The sequence below is a fragment of the Sphaeramia orbicularis genome, chromosome 9 (genome assembly GCF_902148855.1).
Source record: "Sphaeramia orbicularis chromosome 9, fSphaOr1.1, whole genome shotgun sequence".
In the NCBI taxonomy this organism is placed as follows: Eukaryota; Metazoa; Chordata; class Actinopteri; order Kurtiformes; family Apogonidae; genus Sphaeramia; species Sphaeramia orbicularis.
The window spans coordinates 7,614,138-7,637,361 of NC_043965.1; the positions used below are offsets into that span (position 1 = coordinate 7,614,138).

Below are 23,224 nucleotides of genomic sequence, written 5' to 3' on the forward strand. Positions count from 1 at the left end.
ATTCAGTGGCTTTTATAATTCAAACTCTAATGACACAGATTTACTTCCATACAGGGGTGTCAAACCCTACGGAAGAGGATTAGGTCCACTGGAAAAAAAAAAAAAAAAAGAAAAAAGGTCCAATATATATATTTTTTATTATTATTCTGAGAAAAAAAGTCAGAATTCTGAGAAAAAAGTCAATATTTATAGGTTATTATGGTAATATTTTACTTGTCTGATCCACTTTTGATTGAACTGACCTAAAATGATTTCAACATCCTTGATTATTAATATCTTCAGCGTAATTTTTGTATTTCACAAATTCATCCTAGGGGCCAGATTGGACCCTTTCGGGGGCCAGTTTTGGCCCCCGGGCCGCATGTTTGACACCTGTGATATAAACAATAAACATACACTAGAGTGAATGCGCAAAGTGAATGCATTATGAGCAGACGATGTTTAGAAGTAGAACTAATAGCTCTGAGACAAACATTCCTTTCGAGTAAAACCCATTCTCTCATTACTTTCTCGAATTTCACATTTTGACCCCTTTTTGTATCTTAAAAATTACACTGAAGAAACACTTTTGACTGAATTACAATAACTTTATCATTGTAAAGTTTCATTTCTTTCATTCTAGTTTAATATTTCTCATGTTCACTTGCTGCCTAATATATCCACCCATTGACAGACCCCATTGTAATGAGATAACATTGGGTTACAAAAAAGTGTTTTATGCAAGTTGTCTAGGTTTTTTCAACTGAATTAGGACCATTTTGCACCGCTAAATCCAAAAATGACGTACTTTTCTCAATCAGGTCAGGTTTTTTTGCTAATTTATTTTGAAAAAATTTGATCTTCTCACAAAATTGATCACATTTTTGTGACTTTATCAGTTGATTTTTTTATATAGTTCTCACCCAAAATAGGTTTTAAGAGAAAAAAAATCATTTTCTAACAGGATGCATTTATTAAGTGTTACAAACTGTAGCAGAATATGTCAGGCTTATTTTTGCAAGATCTTCTAGTCGAAGCCATTTCATTCACCTGTAATATTAAAAAAAACATTAATCATAAATTGGCAAAAGTCAAATCTTCAGAACTCGTTTATTGCAAGAAATATGAAAGAATTTTGTATCATATGATGTGAAAATGCCCATAAATGTAAGCAAAAATGTTAAAAAGCCAATATGTAGCATAGTTCAGAAAGTTGACCTGATTGAGCAAAATTAATGTGATTTTTGGATTCAGCACACCAAAATGATCCTAAATCAGCTCCAAAAACTTAAACAATAACCAGTGTAATCAACATAATGGTACATGGGACCTGTTATTTTTCCCTTTTTGAAGTAATTCTTCTTCCTCTTCCTGTAAATAGAATGAATGATCTTCCATGCGGCCACTATTTTCATAGTATAGTTAGGTGAAACTGAACCACACCTCTGTAAAAGATTAATTCATCAAGTATTAACTGTTAATGATTATTGCAGAAACGTTACAAAATACCTACACGGGAAAATTCAGCAGTAAAAAACAGTATTACTTCCTCATGTGATGATATTTCAACACCAATTCTGGACATTTTTTATTAAAACCCATGAAAACACTAGACTCTATGTACTTTGTTGCACACTGCTTCATCTCAGTTGTTCAATTCTGTAAAATTAACACCTCAATGCAGTGAATAAATGCAGAAGTTTTGCTTTTTGGAGGTATCATGATGTCTAGTATCATATAATCTGTTATGTTTATGAGTTATTCTTAGATTTCGGACTAATTATGATTATTATTCAATGAGCGCTATAAGAGTGAACCTGCACCTTTTAAGTTCCATGAGAATCCTTCATCTTTGGAGAACTTTGATGGAAACTCTAAAGATGAAGGTTTGATCATAGCAGAGGTCATGACTAAAACAACGTACAACAACCAATGAAATGAAAGAAATTTATGATGAAGCACCATCAAATATTAGGAATAACACAGAATGTTTAGTCACAGGCGGGACTAGAACCTCGAACCCTGCGGAAAACCTCCTGAGCCACGTTCATATTTTCATTTAACACTTAAAACTGCACTGATTGATATTTTTAGAAAATGATTTGTCACATGATTAAACACATGAAAACTTTAACATATCTTTTATTTTTTTTTAGCAAATTAACCCATAAAGACCCAAACAGCCAGTGACGACCAAAACCATCTGCTAATGTAAAATATTTAACCCTTTCATGCATACTGGTCGCTACAGTGGACAGCTATTCAACAGCTGTTCTCTCATATATTCATGGATTTTGTGGTTCTTTCCGTTTTTTTTTTTTTTTTTTTTTAACACATATCTTTATTAAAGTTTTAAGACACTACATATCTTTTCTGACATGAATTGGTAACATTATGTAGATCTCTCCTGAGCATAAACCCCCAGATTTACAAACCTTCCCAATAGTTTTCACACAATTTATCAGTAAATACATGTTTCTGTGCGTCCAAAATTAAACGTGTGGTGTCCAGCTGAGTGGTCATTTTTGCAACTTCATGAAAAATAGGTTCATGAGAATTTTTTTTTTTTTCATTATTGTTTTTTTTTTAATGTATTTTTAAAATTTTTAAAATATTTTTTATTTCATTTATTTTTTAAATTTATTTTTCAGAAGAAATTTTTCAATCGCATTGTTTTTTTTCATGCCTACAGAGGAATAAAAACACTCAGGAAAAATTTTTGATGAAGGTTCTCATAATTCGTGCATGAAAGGGTTCATACCTGTTGATCCGTTAATCCTATCAATACATGTGAATAATTGGTGTAAAATGCGTTTTGTCATCTTTTCATGGTCATCAGATATGACCCATTTGGACAAATCAGAGGCTCAGTAGTGAACGTGGAAACACCGTCATCTTCTACAACATTGATTCACCAGTAAAACCTATGGAGTTGGATCAATGACAGTGGATGGACACACTTGTTTTATGTTCAGTTAATGATAGATTTGACAGAAAAAGTGATTTTTTCTTCAGTCTTGTCTGTTTTTGATATAATAACCGTCAACTTTAATCTGAGCTTTTATGAACGTCCACATGATCAGCAAATTAAATATAGGAAAAACCATGATGTTCACTGAAAAAAACACAAAATAAAGAAGATAATGTCATAATAAATGGTGATAAATCACTTGAGAAAAGTTAAATATAGAGAAAAAAAATATTTTGGAGCGGCCATAAAAATAGCACTGGGTCTTTATGGGTTAAAAAGGTCTTATTATAGAGACAGACACAGTTAACATCCAGCAGCTAAACAGGCAGGTATCTTCCTTACGCACTGGTGGAGACCAAAACCGAGGTAAAAGGAGACAAAGACCCAATCCCAATTCACCTTATTTTTGCAAATTCACGTGAAGGGGTAGGGGTGTCCCAATTCTCAATGAGTCGGAGGGGAAGGGCTGTTTGGCCCTCAAAACGGAGATTTTTCAGGACCACACTGCAAACGGAGTCTGAGAAATCTCCCATAATTCTGTTCAAATCATTGGTAAGATGGAAGTAAACGCAGCAAAAAAGTGCAGCAGTGTGATGAAAGAAACACACAAATGTATGTATCAAGGTTATAATAGTTTGGGATTTTTCATTATAGTTTAGTTTTATTTAGTTTTGACTTTTTTTCCTCTAATTCAGTTAGTTTTAATGAGTTTTTAGAGCAGGTTTGCTACTTTTTATTAGTTTTTGTTATTACCTCTGCCAAGGAGGTTACGTTTTTGCCAGGGTTTGTTTGTTTGTTTGTTTGTCTGTCTGTTTGTCTGTCTGTTAGTGTGCAACATAACTCAAAAAGTTATGGACAGATTTTGATGAAATTTTCAGGGTTTGTTGGAAATGGGATAAGGAAGAAATGATTAAATTTTGGTGGTGATCGGGGGTGGGGGGGCCCATTTCCAACAAACCCTGAAATTTCATCAAAATCTGTACATAACTTTTTGAGTTATGTTGCACACTAACGAACAGACAAACACACAGACAGACAAACAAACAAACCCTGGCAAAAACATAACCTCCTTGGCGTGGGGGGGGGCCCACAGGGGGGGCCACTGATCAGCCTTGGCGGAGGTCTGCGCTCTCCGAGTGCTTCTAGTTTTCTAAATGCTTACTTTTAGTTTAGTTTTAGTATCTTTTATCTTCGTCGCCATCAAATTCACATAAATCCCAACTTTAGTCTCCGTGTTTCCAGGTAGAGTTGGGATGAAAAGCTGACTCTAAACAACAAGTGACGAGAAGTGACGGACCGTTAAGTATCATATGGTGCCAGCATCTAAAATTGCTTCAGGAAAATAAATCAATTTCGTATCAATCTGACGTTGACAAAGATGAAAATGAAAGGAATTTTATCCATAATTTTTATACATTTTAGTTAGTTTTGTAAGCACACAATACAGTTTCAGTTAGTATTGTTTTTTTCTTTTAATTATAGTTTTAATTTAATTCAGTTAACGAAAATGTTTTTACAATTCTGGTTTTCGTCATTTCGTTAGTTTTCATTCATGATAATAACCTTGGTAAATATTTTTTTCGTAAACAACTTAGTCATTTGATTGTTTGTTAAATGCTGTTTCAATATGTTATAGATCGCATTTCTGCGGTTTGCAGTTGATAGCTGCAAAAAAATGCCCAAATCCTATGGAACGGAAACGGTTACAGCTGCTGACGGCATGGGGAATTATTTCGGAAACAAAGTTGTTGCATCTGTTTATAATGACATCGATGACTGCTGATGACGTAACAGGTCTTGAAGGGTTGTCTCATTTCATAGGTGAATGTTTCAACCCCTGAGTACAAGGGCCAAGGGGGAGGGGCCAAGGGGTGAACTAGGACTGGGCCAAAGACCACTGGGCTGCTTTATCGAAATTAAATGAGTTGAGGCAGTTTTTGTCTTGTTCTGATGCCCTCTAGTGGCAAAAACAAATCAATTCGTGCAGCTTTAAGTAAGTAGTAAGTACCGAAGCATTGGAACGCTCATCAAAAGGAACCTGAAATCAACATGAAAATACAAACATAAACCAACAAATTTAACGCAAAATGAAACTGAGGATATTTTTTGACAAAAACAATAGTTAGACATTCATGGAGAGAACTTCAGGACTGATGTAAACTACAGGAAATGACAAATGAAAAAGGAAATATATTTACAACAGCCACATGATATACAGTATTTACATTTGGGCTACAGTGGGAGTGTGTTACAGTTTAGAGAATTCGTACAATTTTGGAACAGTTCGTCGCTTACAATGATCCCAACGAATGCACCCTTTCCTCCTGTTGGTGTAATGGTCAAGCTATGATCGACAGAAATATTAGGCATTTTTTTAATAAATAAAAGTATACATTTGTGGGATGATTTTGAAGATTTAGAGAAAGAACCGATGAGTTTGAACCTGACACCAGGTCCAGGAGGCAGAATGGAAAGATTTGGACTTACTGACAAAAAGAAACATCCATTTTACCACTAGTTTCTGTCAACAAGTTACAATTTGTCAAACACATTATATAATAGTGTTGTAGTACTCTAGATGTGTCTCCATCTCAGATAAAGAGGTCTCAGGATTTTGTTAGAAGAGCAGTTGAAGCTGAAGTTATATCAGTATATTTTTGATTTATTACTCCACCCCCCGAAGGGGAGACAAGGGGTATTGTTTTTGGTTTTGGTTATTTTTTCATTTTGTTTGCCTGTTTGTCTGTTTGTCTGTTAGCAAGATAAGTCAAAAAAGTTGTGGAAGGATTTTGATGAAATTTTCAGGAAATGTTGATACTGGCACAATGAACAAATGATTAAATTTTGGTGGTGATGGGGGGGGGGGGGTCTGTGCTCTGTGTGTGCTTTTCTAGTTTGTTTCTTTGTTTGCTTGTTAACACTTTAGCAGCAACACTATTGGTTGAATTCATACCAAATTGGGATTATAGATTGCCTGTGACGCAGAATAGATCTGATTACATTTTGGAAACAGTAGTTGAAAGTTTAAATTTTGTATGAATTTAAAAAATTTTTTTTTTCCCCATTTACTTATAATGGGTGAAATTTCAAATGTCTGTAGCAGCAAAACTATTGGTTGAATTCATACCTAGCTGGGTTTATATATTGCCAGTGACCCAGAACAGATTTGGTTACATTTTGGGAAAAGTAGGCCAAAATTCAAATTTTTTATGAATTTTTAAAATCTTTTTTCTTTTCCCATTAATTTACAAAGGGGCAAATTTCACATGTTTATAAAAACATAAATTTTCTTTCAATTTACTTCAAACTTAGCACATATATAGAGGCAACTGATCTGCTGACATGAGCACACGCATAGACATGATGACATCAGACGGATCAATGCTAAAATAAGCTACAATATGTGTGAGGGGCGGGGTTTGCTGTGCCTGGAACCACTTGTTTGTTAATGTCATTACTGTGGTTTGAACAAATGTCTCAGACATTTAAGGTGATAAACTTTTTGCTTGATTCTTCTTTCCAGTCGGAGTCATACTGATGCTCACTGACAACAGGGATCATCTCTTTCCTCATGTTATACCAGTCTGTAATATCTGAACATTTGGTTGTTTAACCCAGAAAATGGTCTATATTTTGATGGTTTATAACATGGAAATGGTTAGAAATATCAATATAGTTCCTATTGATCACTGATAGAAGTCATATATGGACTTTGACTAAACTAGTTGAGTTCTCCTCCAGTGAAAGTACCACCCACTTCTACTGGAAGGTTGATCTCCTGCATCCAGACCACAGGAACAGACCCTGACAACCTCACATATTCATCTGGGTGTTATAGAACATGTCGGTGAGATACACGGACATTTTTCCTATTTTTTGTGAATTAAAACAATCTTCAGGAGACTTCGACACATTGACCAACTGCACATGGCTGAACTTTGAGGGTAGGGGGTTAGGGGTTATTTGCTGCCACTTAAATACAATAATCAAGTCAAAAAATGTACCTGAATTAAAACCATAAGGAGTAAATGAAGGTCCAGCAGTTACATAAATAAGCAGAGTTCAAAAACACAAATAAAAACACATGAAATGTACAAAGTCAAGATCCGGTCTAAAACATCCCTGGTGGGTTTCACAGAGGAACGCCTCAGTCCTGGAGGATCCTCTGCCCACGTTCAGTCTTTGGCCCAAACTTTGGGTGGATTTTATTGGTCAAGGAGACGCAAAAACACACCGCTGAGCTCGAAAAGGGACGTGAACTGAGAACTGACGATGCTTTGAGGACAGTACCAAAGTGCCTAAAACGCTGTGGTGGGTGTGTCGCTGCAGACGCCCACACAGATACAAGCGGACGGGGGTTAGCTGAAACACGCCGGTCCTATCGTGAAGCCAAAGTCCTGGGTTTGTTCTTCCTTGTTGCCAAACACTGCGACGTCCCTGAGAGGCAGCAGTTCAAGGTCTTCGCTCTCGAACTGGAAAACCGACTCCTGGGGGGCGGAGTCCAGCTGTCCTGAGGGCTGCACCAGATAATATATTCTGTTTATTTTCAGATTAGACTGGATTAGAATAGAATAGAATAGAATAGAATAGAATAGACTGGATTAGATTAGAATAGATTATATTAGAATACATTAGATTAGATTAGATTAGATTAGATTAGAACAGATTACATTAGATCAGAATAGTTTAGATTAGATTAGAATACATGAGATTAGATTAAATTAGTTTAAATTGGATTAGATCATATTAGATTAGGTTAGATTAGCTCAGAATAGGTTAAATTAGATCAGAACAGATTACATTAAATCAGAATAGATTAGATTAGATTAAATTGGATTAGATCAGATTAGGTAAAAACACATTAGATTAGATCATATTAGATTAGATCAGAATGCATTAGATTCAATTAGATTAGATTAGATTAGATTAGATGAGATGAGATGAGAATAGAATGGATTATATTAGAATAGATTAGAACAGATTACATGAGATCAGAATAGTTTAGATTAGATCAGAATACATTAGATTAGATAAAATTAGATTAGATCATATTAGATTAGGTTAGATTAGCTCAGAATAGGTTAGACTAGATCAGAATACATTAGATTAGATTAGATCAGAACAGATTACATTAAATCAGAATAGATTAGATTAAATTGGATTTGATCAGATTAGGTTAGATCACATTATATTAGATCACATTAGATTAGATCAGAATGCATTATATTAAATTAGATTAGATCAAATTTAGTTGGATTAGATCAGATTCGATTAGATCAGAATGCATTAGATTAAATTAGACTGGATCAGATTCAATTGGATTAGATCAGATTCGATTAGATCAGAATGCATTAGATTAAATTAGATTAAATTAGATGGGAACGTCACCTGTGCCGGTCTTAAAACACTCACCACACAGTCCTGCAGCGCCGCCAGGTAACTCTCCTTCCGAGTGTCGGCCAAGAACTTGACTTCCCTCTGTTTTCCGGCCTGTCTGCTTCCTGATCGACAGGAGTAGTGGACGGTCTGGGTGGATAATCTGCTGTTCAGTCTGAGGAACCTCATCTGCACCACATCTGATCCTGGATACTGGAACTGAAGGCAGACGGTAACATAAGAACATGATTTAGAGCAGGGGTGTAGAAAGTCATTTTAGTTCAGGGGCCACATTCAGTAAGGGCCGGAGCAGTAAGGTAAGATAAGATAAGATAAGATAAGATAAGATAAGGTAAGATCAGATAAGATAAGATAAGATAAGGTAAGATAAGATACAACAAGATAAGATAAGATAACATAAGATAACATAAGATAACATAAGACTGGACACAATAAGATGAGGTAAGATAAGATAAGATACAACAAGACAAGATAAGATTCGACAAGACAAGACATGATAAGATAAGATAAGGTAAGATAAGATAAGATACGACAAGATAAGATAAGATAAGATAAGATAAGATAAGATAAGATAAGATAAGATAAGATTGAACACAATAAAATAAGGTAAGGTAAGATAAGGTAAGATCAGATAAGATAAGGTAAGATAAGATACAACAAGATAAGATAAAATAAGATAAGATGAGATAAGATAAGATAAGATAAGATTGGACACAACAAGATAAGATAAGATATGACAAGACAAGATAAGATAAGACACGATAAGATAAGATACGACAGGACAAGATAAGACGTGATAAGATAAGACAAGATAAGATAAGATTGAACACAATAAGATAAGGTACGGTAAGATAAGATGCAACAGGATAAGATAAAACACCATAAGGTAAGGTAAGATAAGACAAGCCATTTGTACACGTTCAGGTACATAGGAATTATTATGCAGAGGTTTCTCAGAGTACGAGTAACAACCTATAAATAGTGTCAACTCCAAGTTTTTCTTCTGGTTTTAGTGTAAAAAAGTTCTTTTTTTATGAGCATCAATATAGGTCTTGAATTGCATTCATACAGTTTTAAAAAGGGTATCAAACTCCTTTTAGTTCAGGGGCTATATATATAATGTCAACTCCAAACTTTTGTCTATGTTTTAGAGTGAAAAAAGGTAAATTATATTAATGTTAATGACAATGTTCACATTTACCAACTAATCCTAAACAAAAAACGTGCATAACACAAAAAGCCATGAACAACCTTAAATGTTCTGAGAAAAATAAGTGCAATTTTAACAATATTATGTCTCAGTTTATCATTCACACATGTGCATTAAAACTTGCAGATCACAGTGGATCTACAAATAGTATCTTTGACAGCCCTGATTTAAAGGGATTTAACAGATACATGAGGACAGGAGGTGACATCTCAGTCGGATACTCACCTGGAAACCACCTTCACCTGAGCTCAACCAGTGAAAGGACAAACTGGAGCCAGAATCCTTCAGCCAGGCTTTAACTGGAACCTGTGGTCATTTAATAAAATGTCATCAAGTTAATGTTTACACCAGATTAAATCTGTAGAGCGTGGGTGTTAAATACATGGAACTTTGAGGTGCAGTGTAAATGTTATTGGTATGAATTCCAAAAGTCAGAACAGAACTGATAAAGAAAGCCTTTAAATGTTCTGCTCCCACTGCCTGGAAAAACCTATGGAAGAACTGAAGGAACTGGTCTGTTTAAATACATTCAAAGTCATTTTAAATCAATGGGAAAAGGATAAAACTGGATGTAGATGTTTTTTTAATTGATTGAACCAGGTTCTGCTTTGAGATGCTTTTAAGGAACATTGTTGTTATACTTTTAGTACCCTTTAAAATAATGGTGGTGTATTATATGTATGTTCTTATTTTATGTATGGTTTTAAAACTGACTTTCTTTTTTTTTTGACAGTTTTTATTAGTTATTTATCATTTTGTCATACAGAACATAACCAACAACCATCGGCAACATATAATAGTCACAATCTAATAGTAATAATTTAGGTTACAGTTATGAAATAGCAGTCAAGCTACCTAATTAATAACATTTTTAGAGCAGCAGTTTATACAGCATTTCATAGGACTATGAGACAAACCACACATTAACTGTATTTAAAGAAACTAATCCATTTGCCACATCTTATTATGCAAAGTTCAGCTTGCAGCCTCAGCATAAATGTTAATCTCTCTATTTTGTGAATTTCATCAACAATTTTCAACCACTCCTGCAGCACTGGTGGATCAGGCTGAAGCCATTTTCGAGTGATTGTGTTTTTTTGCTGCAGCACCGAAGATTTTTAGAAGGTATTTATCACTTACTGTCAAATCATCAAGAAGATCTCCTACCAATAGTGACAAAGTGGGTTGCTGTAATTTAAAATCCTAAATCTGTTCTATTTTTATTCCAACATGCTTCCAAAAAGTTCTAATTTTCATACAGGACCAAAAATGTGGGTGTGGTTTGCCTCTGTGTCCCCACAACCCCTCCAGCATTAGAATTGACTTTTATTGTGTTTTATGTATATTTTTTGTGTGGGTGTATGGCTGTGATTTCTAGTTTGTGTAACTTCTGCAGCTGCTGCTGTCTTGGCCACAACACTCTTGAAAAAGAAATGTTTAATCTCAGTGAGCTTTTTTCCGGGTTAAATAAAGGTTGTAATAAATAATACTAATAATACTACTATTATAATAGAACTACAGAGATTACCAGGAATGATTTTACCCAGGTAAATAAATGGGCTATTGTTACAGTGATAATGGAGGGTCCTGTGATTACCTGAGTTTGGAGTGGATGCAGACACGTCTTGGGTTCTGCTGTGAAGTCACAGTAAACCTGAAAAGCATCAGCCGGGCTGCCTTGGTTTGGATCAATGTAATACAGCCCTGAAACAAGAAATAACTGGACTTTAGTAATACCCCCACCCAGTCGTACAACACTCTGCCCCTCCTGCTCACTGATGCCCTACCAACCCACAGACTCATTTTGAATCTTTTTTTTTTTTTTTTTTAAACTTTATTTTTATTGTTTGATTTGAGAACAATACCAAACAAACATAAGGGACATTTGGGATACACTGACCATAATAAACCTTTGTGACTAACAATTGGTTTTAGTTACGTGACGTTGAAATGAAAATTGTCCATTTCTTCCATTTATCATGACATCGCTCTTCTTGAGTCCTCAATCTATGAGTCAGAATCTCCAACTCAGATATTCCATTTACAATTTGTATCCAGTCGTTAGTTGTAGGTGGTTCTAATCTAATTTGTTTTTACTTTTAGCCCCTTCACCCCCTTCCCCTAAAGGAGCCATTGCTCTTTGATCAGGCTGCATTTGTAAATAAGAATCTGTTCTTAGTTGCTTGCCTGGGTAAATAAAGGTTAAATAAAAAAAAAAAATAAATAAAAATCTGCACCATTTTTTGGTAATAGCCTTTTTACAGGCTGCTAATAGAATTTTAAACAAATATCTGTCATTTTTTCTTACATTATTACCAATAATACATCTGAAATACATGACCAAACATGTTTTAGGGATTGCATAACCCGACATCTTAACTATGGTTGAATATACATTATCCCAATCATTGAGTCTTAACTTTCAATCTTTTCAAAAACTTTTCACAAATCTGTAAAAAAAATGCAAAAACTGAGAGAAAGTCACATTTAAAGAAAATGGAAATGTTTTCTAACTTAAAATGTTCACAAAACGGTAAAAAAAAATCCAAAAATTAAGTTTCAGCCATCACATTATGCAGTAAACCTGTCCCAGTAATAAAGGACATGTGTGTGAAGTTTGAAAAGAATAGGCAAATAGCATCTGAGAAATTGGTTGGGCAAAAATCTTGGACGGACAGAACTCCTGGTATATCTATAGACCCTCGCCCATGTAAAAAAGATGAGTGTTCTAATACTGTTCTGATTTTACAACAGTCATTAATCATGCATCATTCATGAAACTACAGGTTAGTGTTCTCGTTTATATTTCTGAAAATCGTTCAGTTCAGCTCAGTCTCACCGTTGGTGGAGTTGGGCTGGGCCAACCACAGCTCCAGGCAGGTGGTGGCCGGGTGGGCTTTACTGCCGTCTGGGGGGTTGATGAACCAGTGGAGGTCCCTCTGAAGGGAGTCCAGCAGAGTCTGGACCAGGACATAGTTGGGCTTGTCTGACATGTACACAGCCTCCTGGGAAAGAGAAGGGGCTTAAACATCATTCTGCTCCTTTAATACAAGGGTGTGAGTTTTACCTATTTCATCTACTGGTTATGTTTTACATGTTTTTATCCTATTTATCCTGTTATTTTGTATCTGTCTTTATCAGTTTCAGTATATTTGTATTGTAATTGTTACTATTTTACCATATCATACCATCTTTGTACAGTACTTCAGGCAGTTTGGGGCATTTTAAATGTGCTATAGAAATAAACTTGATATTGACAAATGAAAATTCATCTGAATAATCCCAAAATTTGCTCAGACCTGGATGTGCAGGTCCCGCTTTCTTTCTTTCTTTCTTTCTTTCTTTCTTTCTTTCTTTCTTTCTTTCTTTCTTTCTTTCTTTCTTTCTTTCTTTCTTTCTCTTTCTTTGTTTCCTTTTATCTTTTTTCCTTCCTTTCCTTTTGCTTCTCCTTCCTCTTTCTTTCTTTCCCTTATTTCCTTTTCCTTCTCTCTTTCTTTCTTTCTTTCATCTTTTTCCTTTCCTTTCCTTTCCTTTCCTCCAAACTAATATAAAACAATGTACTGATGGTGGACCCACCTTCATCTGAGTCAGTGTGAGCTTCAGGTGGGTTCCTGGAGGTCCAGGTGGTCCAGGTGGACCCTGACAAACACAATGTAACCAGTGAATGCATATTCCAACCCATTACGTCTGTCTCTGTCGAACTGTTTTGTGAAAACTAAGATTTATTTTGCATTTTTAATGAGTCACTTCTTTCTGTCACTTCATGAGCAATGAGTCTGTCAAACAAACTAATAAATAAAAACAACATAAATTAGATATTTCATTCCTTTTCTAGTTTTAAATTGCTTTCAGCCACAGAAGGTGAACTCACACGTAAGCCTTTCTGTCCACGTGGACCTGCAGCTCCAGAAAATCCTTTAAGACCCTGTTGAAACAAACAGCATCAAATTAGAAATGAAACATATTTCAGGGAAAGAACCTGGACTTGAAACAGGCTGATCTACAAACCTTCTGTCCAAACAAACCCTGAAAAAAAAAACACACAAACATGAATGAACAGATGCGAACACATCAATTACACCAAAAAGCAGCACAGATTCAATATTGGAAACAGGATGTGATTAAACGAAAATGACTTACAGGTAACCCCGGCAGACCTGGAGAACCCCGTTTACCCGGAGGGCCGATATCTCCCTGCAAACAGTAAATACGTCAGCGTTATTAAAGCATTAAAGGAACAGAAGGAGTAGCCCTAACACTGGATGTTTTATGGAGAACTCTGACGGTTCATTTAAAGCAGATGCAGAGACGAATAGAAACTTAACCTCATTCTCATCATTTCAGTGCAGCATGAAAACCTATTTACAGAAACGTATCAGGAGGAAAAACACATGCATGTGAATCAAGGTTATAGTAGTTTTGGACTTTTCATTATAGTTTACTTTTATTTAGTTTTGACCTTTTCTTTCCTCTAATTCAGTTAGTTTTAATTAGTTTTTACAGCAGGTTTGCTAGTTTTTATTAGTTTTTATTTTTTTCTAAATGCTTACTTTTAGTTTAGTTTTAGTTTTGTCATATCTTTTCTCTTCTTTGTCGTCGTATTCAAATAAATCCCAGACAGGACTCTGCTGCTTTCTCCCAACTTTAGTCTCCATGTTTCCAGGTAGAGTGGGGACGAGAAGACGACTCTAAACTACAAGTGACGACAAGTGACGGAGCATGAAGTGTCGTATGGTGCCAACAGCTAAAACTGCTCAAGTGAAATAAATCGATTTCATATCGATCTGACATTAACAAAAACGAAGGAAATTTTATCCATAATTTTTATACGTTTCAGTTAGTTTTGTCAGTAGTTAGTTTAGTCAGTTTCAGCTAGTTATAATTTTTTTCTTTTAATTATAGTTTTTATTCATTTCAGTTAATGAAAATGTATTTTCAATTCTAGTTTTCGTCATTTCGTTAGTTTTCGTTAACGATAACCTTGATGTGAATGCATATTTGGTGAATGTAATGTGCAATTCTATAACAGCATAAGGCTCCATTTTAATGAACTAGTGTGTGTTTGGAATTAGTTTGGATTCAGTGAGAGAGATAAAGCATGCACAAATAATAGTTAATAAATAAGCTAGCAACATGTACATAAAGATAATTAATAATATATAATATATACCTAATGATTTTGCTGTATTTTCCAACATGATATTCAAATGAGTTCAGGTCAAAGGTCATGTTTGGTCATTCTTTGGAGCTGGATACGTATTAAAGGCACTATTTCAGTATTACATGCATGAGTGATATAGAAGTGGATCAAATTGCATAAGAGCTTTGATTTGATTTTTTGGAAATATTGCTGGTGCAAGGTGATGGTAAATGGGGGTGAGTTCAGCTGCTGCAGCATCTGGAGGTTTAAATAGATGGAGAAGATCAATATATGGGATCATAAGATGGATACTTCTAGGAATCTAAAATTCAGCTATTTCTGGGTAAGTCTATGAAAGTGGGACAGGTAGGTACAGAACGGAGACAAACCCTTTAGTGACCCAAATTCAACAGTCTAAAACCTGCTATGGTTCCAAATAAATGTTCTAATTGACTCTTACTGCTTAGTAAATGCCTAAAACACTGCGTTGGAGCTGAGATGACATTAAGATCAGAGTGAAGAACATGAAAGATGTTACATTTTCATATAATAAATCATTCTCTCTCTTTGTAGGACTTAGAGTATGGATTCTAATAAGAATGCAGCTGTGAAGAATATTTCAGTGATAAGCATGTGATGTATATGACATTCACCTGTTCTCCTTTCTGACCAGCTCGCCCTGATTTTCCAACAGGTCCCCGGATTCCCTGAAACAACAGAACACATACATTTAACTCGGGGCACTTGTGAAGTTTTAATAGATTAAGTATAACAAAAAACAAAAACACACCTTTGGCCCATTGCCACCAAAAGGCCCTGGTGGTCCTATTGCTCCTGGCTCCCCCTGGATGAAGAGAAATAACAATACACTATATGGACAAAAATATGTGGACATGTTGAATTCAGGTGTTTCTTTTCTAACAGGGGTCTGGAATATGAAAGAAGAATGACTCATGTTATAATATAGTCTTAAATTGGGATAATTATCATTCCGTTGAACAGTCTGGTTTAAATTTTTATCTTCCAAAATAACTCATAAATGTTTTTCATTTATTTATTTTATCCATGGCTATGATTTTAAATGTTCTACCTCTAAATTTCTAAAATATTTTTCATGCTTTGACTATAAATAATAATTTTCTACCACAACTAACCATCTACTTTCTTCACATCTCATGGAGGAAGAAAAATCTAACATTAAACTTTAAGGAAATATTGATGTTTATAAACTATATGGACAAAAAAATTGGGACACATCATCTCTACAGCTGTAAGATGTCCTGTTCCCGATGGTTTACAATAAAAACATCAATATTTCCTGTTCTATTTAGAAAAGAACCACCTGAATTCAATGTGTCCCAATACTTTTGTCCATATAGTGCATGTTTCTAGAATGAATATAAGCACCATGGAGAGCAGTTCTAAGGCTGCATCCATATTCCCCTAAGTTCCTCCATGTTTCCCTTCCATTCACCTCCTCACCGCATCTCAGTCCATGCCATAAAAAAGGAAATGAAAGGAAATATTGATGTTTTTATCTCAAACCATCATGAACAGGACATCTTACAGCTGTAGACATGATGTGTCCTAATATTTTTGTCCATATAGTTTATAAACATCAAAATTTCCTTCAAGTTTAATGGGAGATGTGAAGAAAGTAGGTGGTTAGTTGTGGTAGAAAATAATTATTTTACAGTCAGAGCACAAAAAATAACAGGTAGAACATTTCAAATCAATCAATTTTGAGAGAAATTAAGTAAAAACCCATCTCTGAGGCATTTTGGAAGCAAAGATAACAATTTATACCAAACCAACCAATGTAATGATATTTATCCCAATATAAAACTGTATTATGTCATTAGTCATTATTGTTTTGTATCCCAGACCCCTGTTAGAAAAGAAACACCTGATTTTAACATGTCCACATACTTTTGTCCATATAGTGTATGTACAACATAATCTGCATAAGAAGTGAAGGAGCAGAACTGGACCCTTTACCTTAACACCTGTTCGACCCTTTTCCCCTTTTTGTCCATGTTTGCCGGTTTCTCCCTTTTACAGAACGATCATGAGAAGAAGGAGAATGTTGAGAAGAAATTAAGATTAAGTCAGTATTCAGAAAATGTCACTGACTGATCCTTAAAGAACCTACATATATTCCATGCCTCCCCAGTGGACCGAACGGACCCACATCTCCAACCTTCCCCTGTAAACGCAGAAAAACCAAGGCTTAAATAAATGTCAACCTCCTAACCTTCTAATCTTCATCTTCGGGCAGAAAATGATCAATGGCAACAACTGACCTTTTCACCTCGCTTTCCTCTTATACCTCTACTGCCAGATTTTCCTCGTTTCCCCTTTGAATTGAAACCAGATGACATTTAACAGTATGATCTGAAGGTACGTTTAGATTCTGATGTCGGGTGTGTCCTCCTACCCTCCTCCCTACGTGACCGTCCTTCCCTGGTCGTCCACGCTTTCCGTCATCGCCCTGAAATTCAACCCAGTCACATTTAGAACTCAGAAGACACATTTTGGTTCGCAGATGACACTGCAGTATGAGTTATGACATGAAAACCTACAGCAGAACATATGCATTTTATTATTTTCTTTGATTAACACTGTATTCTGATTGGATGGTCCATATACAAGGCAAGGTAATGTCTTGTTAACTTATGATAAATGATGTTTAAAGGGATTCTGGGCTGGTGCTGCTTAAGGTTTGCATGTGTTAAAACGTGTGCAAACTCATTGCGCACGCAAAAAAATGTACAAACTGATTTACTAACAGTGTGCACTACTGTAAGGGTTGCATCTTTCAAAGGTGCAAAATAGTGCGTCTGCATCCAATTAGTACGTTTGGCACAATGAATATGCAATTGTGCGTGTGCTGGGAGGAGAAAATGTAAATATATTAATTTAGCAAATGCAAAGCGATTTATCAAACCCAACAGCAATTTTGCTGATAGAAACTGTGTCTATATTTACCTCCGCCAAGTGAAACAGTGGAGGTTATGTTTTCACTGGGGTTTGTCTGTTTGTCTGTTAGCAAGATAACTCAAAAAGTTATGGATGAATTTTCATGAAATTTTCCAGAAATGTTGATACTGGCACAAGGAACAAATGATTAAATTTTGGTGGTGATGAGGGGGCAGGACGGGACGGGACAGGACGGGGGGGGGGGGGGGGGGGGGCAAATTTTTTGTTTGTTCATCTCTGTTAACAAGATAACTCAAAAGTTAGGGATGGATTTGGATGAAATTTTCAGGAAATGTTGATACTGACACAAGGAACAAATGATTAAATTTTGGTGTGGGGGGGCTGATCTGCCTTGGCGGAGGTCTGCGCTCTCCGAGTGCTTATCTAATTATCTATATATTCTATATTTAACATGTCTCAAAAGGAAGTTTTAAACGGTTGTATGCATAATTGCGCACACATGGAAGTGGTTATTGTTGCAAGGAGACATCAGAACTATGAAACAAGACGCAGAAAACACATTTTTCACCCTCGTGTGAACATTTTTAGAATGATGGAAGAAAAAATAATTGAGATGTATGCCCCCCCCCCCCACACACACACTTTACGGTACTCTTGTAAAGGCTCCTTTTCCACTTGATCTGATGGTAGTGATTAAAAATACACACTAACATTAGGCTACAGTGTGACAAAATTACATGTGTCTGACAGTCATTCAATTCAACAACCCTACAATGCCATAGCAAGAACTTAAGTGATTTTGGTTATCAGGAAAACCATGGAAAATGGATAGATATCAGCTCTGAAATTAAATTACTATAAGCTATTTTTGTTGTTATCATTATATTTGTCCACACAGATGTACCTTTAGTTGCACCAGTCATTAAAATGACCAAGAAATTGAAAAAAACAAGGAGTAGTTTAATAATTTTTTCCACAACTGCATACGGAATGAACTGAAGGTTTCAGCTGACCTTTTGACCCTTTTGTCCCGTCCTTCCCTCTGGTCCAGGTCTTCCTTTAGGGCCCTATGAGCAGGAAAGTAACATGAAGTCAGAACTGAGAATATATAAGTACACAATATGTATCAAACAAGAACTGCATGTGTGTGAAGTGTATGTGTGTGTTTGTTGGTTTTAAGAGGCAACACTGACCACTGGACCCCGTGGACCTTCAGGACCTGGAAGTCCTGGTTCACCGCTTATACCCTGGACAAAGGAACAGATTGTTAATATACAATAAAGCTGTATAATATTATTAATATAGATAATCTTCAGTCATGTTCATAAGTGATGACATTTCCCATAAAAGCATCTTTCTTCTCCTATTTGCCTGCCTGGCAAAGAAGTCACATTAAAATACATTGTTGCCTATATGTTGGAATAATAATATTGTTTTCAGACACATTCCTCTTTTTATTCCCATTTATAAACATCAGTATCACCGTTGACCAGGTTCAATCATTATATACTGAGTCCCAGTTACACTTTATCTACCAAGAATAAACCACACTGTCACAATAATTTCATGAAACGAGGTAAAAAAAAAAGTTACAACTTTATGGGTAATCAGAATCAGAATGGTCTTTATTATCATTGTGTGTCCTATGAAATTAGGAGTGCTACTTCAGACAGTGCAAACAATATGAATAAAAAAACAATATGTAAGAAAATAAGAATAAAAAATTACAAAAAAAAGTAAATTAATAGAAAATAAAATTTTACAAGAAGTAAAATAAGTATAGAACTAAAAGTAGAATATAATAAAAATAGAAACCAAATATGAATAGACAAAGTATTAACAACACTAATAATTAAGATATGGTGTCTTAATTATGCTGACATATTAAGTAATGGTGTCTGTTTATGGTTAATATTAAAATCTGATATTTCAAAGTGTTAAAAAAGATGACAATTATGGACTTCTTAATAAATACATTTTCTGTTATGTTTTCAGTCAACTGAACGACAACATTCTTGTGTCAGAGGCTGGAGGTCACATCAACATCCTCTAAGAAACTGCACATGTCGATTTTTGTGATTTTACTGATCTAATTTTGTTCCTGTAGAAGCTCCTGACCTGTTAGGAACCACCCTCTGCTTTGAGTCTCACCTCTGGTCCTGGTTCTCCTTTAGGTCCTTGATCTGCTGGAAATGCATCAGATCCCTACAAACACAAACAAGACCATCACCATCATCCACTCACTCACAAAAATTAGAATATGTTAAGTGTGAATATTGGCTTCTCACCGCCTCTCCTTCCTCCCCTTTCTTTCCAGTGTCTCCTCTCAGGCCCTGGGATCCTGAAAACCCCTTTGGACCTGGATTACCTGGTCTTCCAGTGATCCCTGCTGAGCCCTGAAGCACAAACACATCGATAACTGAACTGGGAAAAGTCCTTTTTCCTTTTTGTAAAGTCATGTTAACCTTTGAGCTGATTAGAGCAAACTGCCGCCTCACAACCTCAACAACTGACAGAAAAATAATTAAAATATGGAAATCTGAAACGTTTACTCATAAGATTCTTCATTTATCTATTGAAACCCAGTGTGATATTTCAGATAAGTGTAACTCATGTCAGTTAGGAGAGTTATCAGGTACAGGACAGCAGCAAAACCACCTTTAACCCTGTAAAGCCTGAACCATTAAATCATTGACAAAAAATTCCAGTTCTTTGAAATTGGAGCCTTTATTGGTCCTTCTGAACAAACAAAACTGTTTTTTTTCCAAATATCAATTTCCATGCATGAATTTCAATTTTGTATCATACTTGATACATCGGGTCTCAGTGCTCAAATAGTATTATTTTTGAACAAACAAAAACATAATAAAACATAAACAAGTCTAACAAATTGGTAATTCCTTTTCAAAACTGGCAAAGTTCTGCCTCCTTCCTCATTAATGACAATCTTGTAGCGTCACTGGAAAGGCCTCTGGTGAACGAATTCCTCCCCCCTGGTGGATTATCTGTGTATTGCATGTATCTAATTGTATACATCAGGTTTTTCAAGAAAAAATATCACACTGATCATGTAGAGGAGTTCAAAACTCATGCATCAAATATGATATGTTTCGCATTACAGGGTGAAATATCAAATATATGTAAGTTTTCTTCAATAAAACCGAAACAATAATAATAACAGAAAAAAGAAGAAGAAGAAGAAGAATTCCTTTTTTATGCATTTGCTACAAGACAGGATCCAAAAATCAAACCAATAAAAACCATCTGACCCAATTAAAACAATAAAAACACAACTGAAAGCAAAAAACGTAAGATAGGACAGTCCATATGCTTTCTGAAAGACAAAAATTTTTAAGAGGTTTATCTTTATCTTCTTACCCTTGATCCAGGTTTCCCCCTGTCTCCTTTCACCCCTCGGCGTCCTGCCACCCCCTGCACCGGACAGAACACAAACAGGCTGATGCTACTGTGTTTCAGCTCCATGTTACAGTCACAGTGACTAATGAGCAGCAGGAGTCTGTACCTGAGGACCTGGAGCTCCTGGGTCACCGGCTGAACCAGCTGGTCCTTTGTCTCCCTGCACAGACAACAAGTCCACATCATCATTAAGTAAACTGACAACTGCTGGGGACAGGAACAGCAGAGGAGCATGTTTTAGACAGCTAGCCTCAGATTAGCATGATGTAGTGACAATATTTTAACTTACCTATGATGAGAAAAAAGAAAGCAGACATATACTATTAATACTCCATTAATCAAACTACATAAAGATCCAAAAATATATATAATCTTTAGAGTTTTATAACTTATTGCTACTATTATTTTTTGTGTTGCTTGACTGTTGGCATGTTGTTTTTTTTACATGACCTTATGCATGTACATATTGTGGTCATCAGATTGTTTAAATCCACCTTATAAACACATAATTATAATAATTATACAACAATATTTTTGCACTTATTTATGTATATTTATTTTACTTATCATATTGATCTGGTAGATATTGTACAAATTGCTGTTGTAACTATCTATCTATCTATCTATCTAGCTAGCTAGCTAGCTAGCTAGCTATGGTGCTACGTGCTAATGCTAATACTAGCGTTAATGCTAAGTACTGTGTAGGTATATTAGGAAGGGTAAAATGCAGACACTGAATTTCCCTACATGGATAAAGAACCCAAATGCACCACTGAACAACAGAAAACATTCCTGCCTGGCCATCGGACTGTTTAATTCCACCTCATAACCGCGTAATTATAATTACACACAACAATATTTACACACTTAGAATGTATATTTCTTTTCCTTATCATATTGATGACATTTGTCTATTATATATTGTACAAAACACTGTACAAATTGTGTTTAATACAGTGTTTTAATAAGTATATTTGGTGTACATATGTATATATTTGCAGCTATATATTTTGCATTATTGATCATTTCTGTCCTGCTACTTATTATTACACTTGTACGGAGCAACTGTGACAACTGGGATTAATAAAGTATTCTGATTTCTAATTTCTGTTTAATTTTTTTCTCAGATTCCGTCACAGAGGAGTCCTACCTTCTGTCCTGGTGGCCCATCAGGCCCTTGGGTTCCAGAAAGTCCAGAAAAACCCTGAAAAACCATACATAACTAGCATCTGAACAACATTCTGCAACTGAGACATATTTCCACATATCAAATGTAACATTTTAATATTAGGAGCTGTTTGTTACCTGTAGTCCTAATAATCCAAATGGTCCGACCTTCCCCAGCAGACCTCGTTGACCCTGAGAAAAAACAAAACAAAACATGGATGAGTGTACAAAGACTGAGTAGATACACATATGATGATACAGAATAGAAAATGTACTAAATGTTATTTACCATTGCACCTGCGTCACCCTTCTCTCCTTTAGACCCTCTTGACCCCTGTTTTCCTGGTGCCCCTGTCGGACCCTCTGATCCCCGTGAGCCACGATTTCCCACATTCCCCTGAGAAAAAAAATGCACTTCTTACATTTCAAACTCTGTTTCTAACTTATGGGTGCTTCTATGAAACTGGTCCTAAAAACAGGACATGGGGGCTAAAAATTCAAACCAGATGTAGACTAATGTTATAAATCAAGTTTGGAAGTGCTTTGGGTCTATTTTAAAAATAAATATTTACTGAGATAAAAGAGGAACTATTCATCAGATAAAACACATTTTATATTATTTTTATACAAGAATCCGTATGTAACACGGTAAAAAGGACACTAAAATTACGCGCTACTATTTTTTTGAATATCTTTTGTTCTCTCACAGGTACATTTTGGGAATCGAACTAATTATGCAAGGCAGAGTGTTTCACAAAAATGACTGCTGTTGCAAAATCACTTGTGATTTATATGTATGTGTTTAAATGGGCAGGTTCTGCATGTAATGCGAGTGGACACGATGGGTTACACACACAACCTAGAATGCGACTGAGATTCATGAAAAACCTGCATGTCTGGATTAGAAAAACCACTAGGATTGGCAAATTTAACACAATGTCTTTATTTATAGGGGTATATAAGACCATTTTAAGCCGCGTTTTCCAGATCAAATGCACTGACA

General features: G+C 35.5%; 1 protein-coding gene across 1 annotated transcript in view; it reads right to left on the reverse strand.

Moving 5' to 3' along the window:
* Positions 1-6,330: 6,330 nt before the first annotated feature.
* Positions 6,331-23,224, reverse strand: part of LOC115425582 (collagen alpha-1(I) chain) — a 118,483-nt gene continuing 101,589 nt past the window's right edge. Inside the window, exons 46-69 of the mRNA XM_030143212.1 lie at positions 22,511-22,618; positions 22,360-22,413; positions 22,205-22,258; positions 21,161-21,214; positions 21,016-21,069; positions 19,926-20,033; positions 19,789-19,842; positions 18,831-18,884; positions 18,651-18,704; positions 17,135-17,188; positions 17,001-17,054; positions 16,850-16,903; positions 16,696-16,749; positions 15,488-15,541; positions 15,351-15,404; positions 13,698-13,751; positions 13,566-13,583; positions 13,429-13,482; positions 13,134-13,196; positions 12,397-12,562; positions 11,155-11,261; positions 9,783-9,863; positions 8,363-8,545; positions 6,331-7,467 (exon numbers count right to left, since the gene is read on the reverse strand). Of these exons, the coding sequence (XP_029999072.1) occupies positions 7,309-7,467; positions 8,363-8,545; positions 9,783-9,863; positions 11,155-11,261; positions 12,397-12,562; positions 13,134-13,196; positions 13,429-13,482; positions 13,566-13,583; positions 13,698-13,751; positions 15,351-15,404; positions 15,488-15,541; positions 16,696-16,749; positions 16,850-16,903; positions 17,001-17,054; positions 17,135-17,188; positions 18,651-18,704; positions 18,831-18,884; positions 19,789-19,842; positions 19,926-20,033; positions 21,016-21,069; positions 21,161-21,214; positions 22,205-22,258; positions 22,360-22,413; positions 22,511-22,618 (1,803 nt within the window). The 3' untranslated portion in view covers positions 6,331-7,308. The remainder of the gene's footprint in view (positions 7,468-8,362; positions 8,546-9,782; positions 9,864-11,154; positions 11,262-12,396; positions 12,563-13,133; positions 13,197-13,428; positions 13,483-13,565; positions 13,584-13,697; positions 13,752-15,350; positions 15,405-15,487; positions 15,542-16,695; positions 16,750-16,849; positions 16,904-17,000; positions 17,055-17,134; positions 17,189-18,650; positions 18,705-18,830; positions 18,885-19,788; positions 19,843-19,925; positions 20,034-21,015; positions 21,070-21,160; positions 21,215-22,204; positions 22,259-22,359; positions 22,414-22,510; positions 22,619-23,224) is intronic.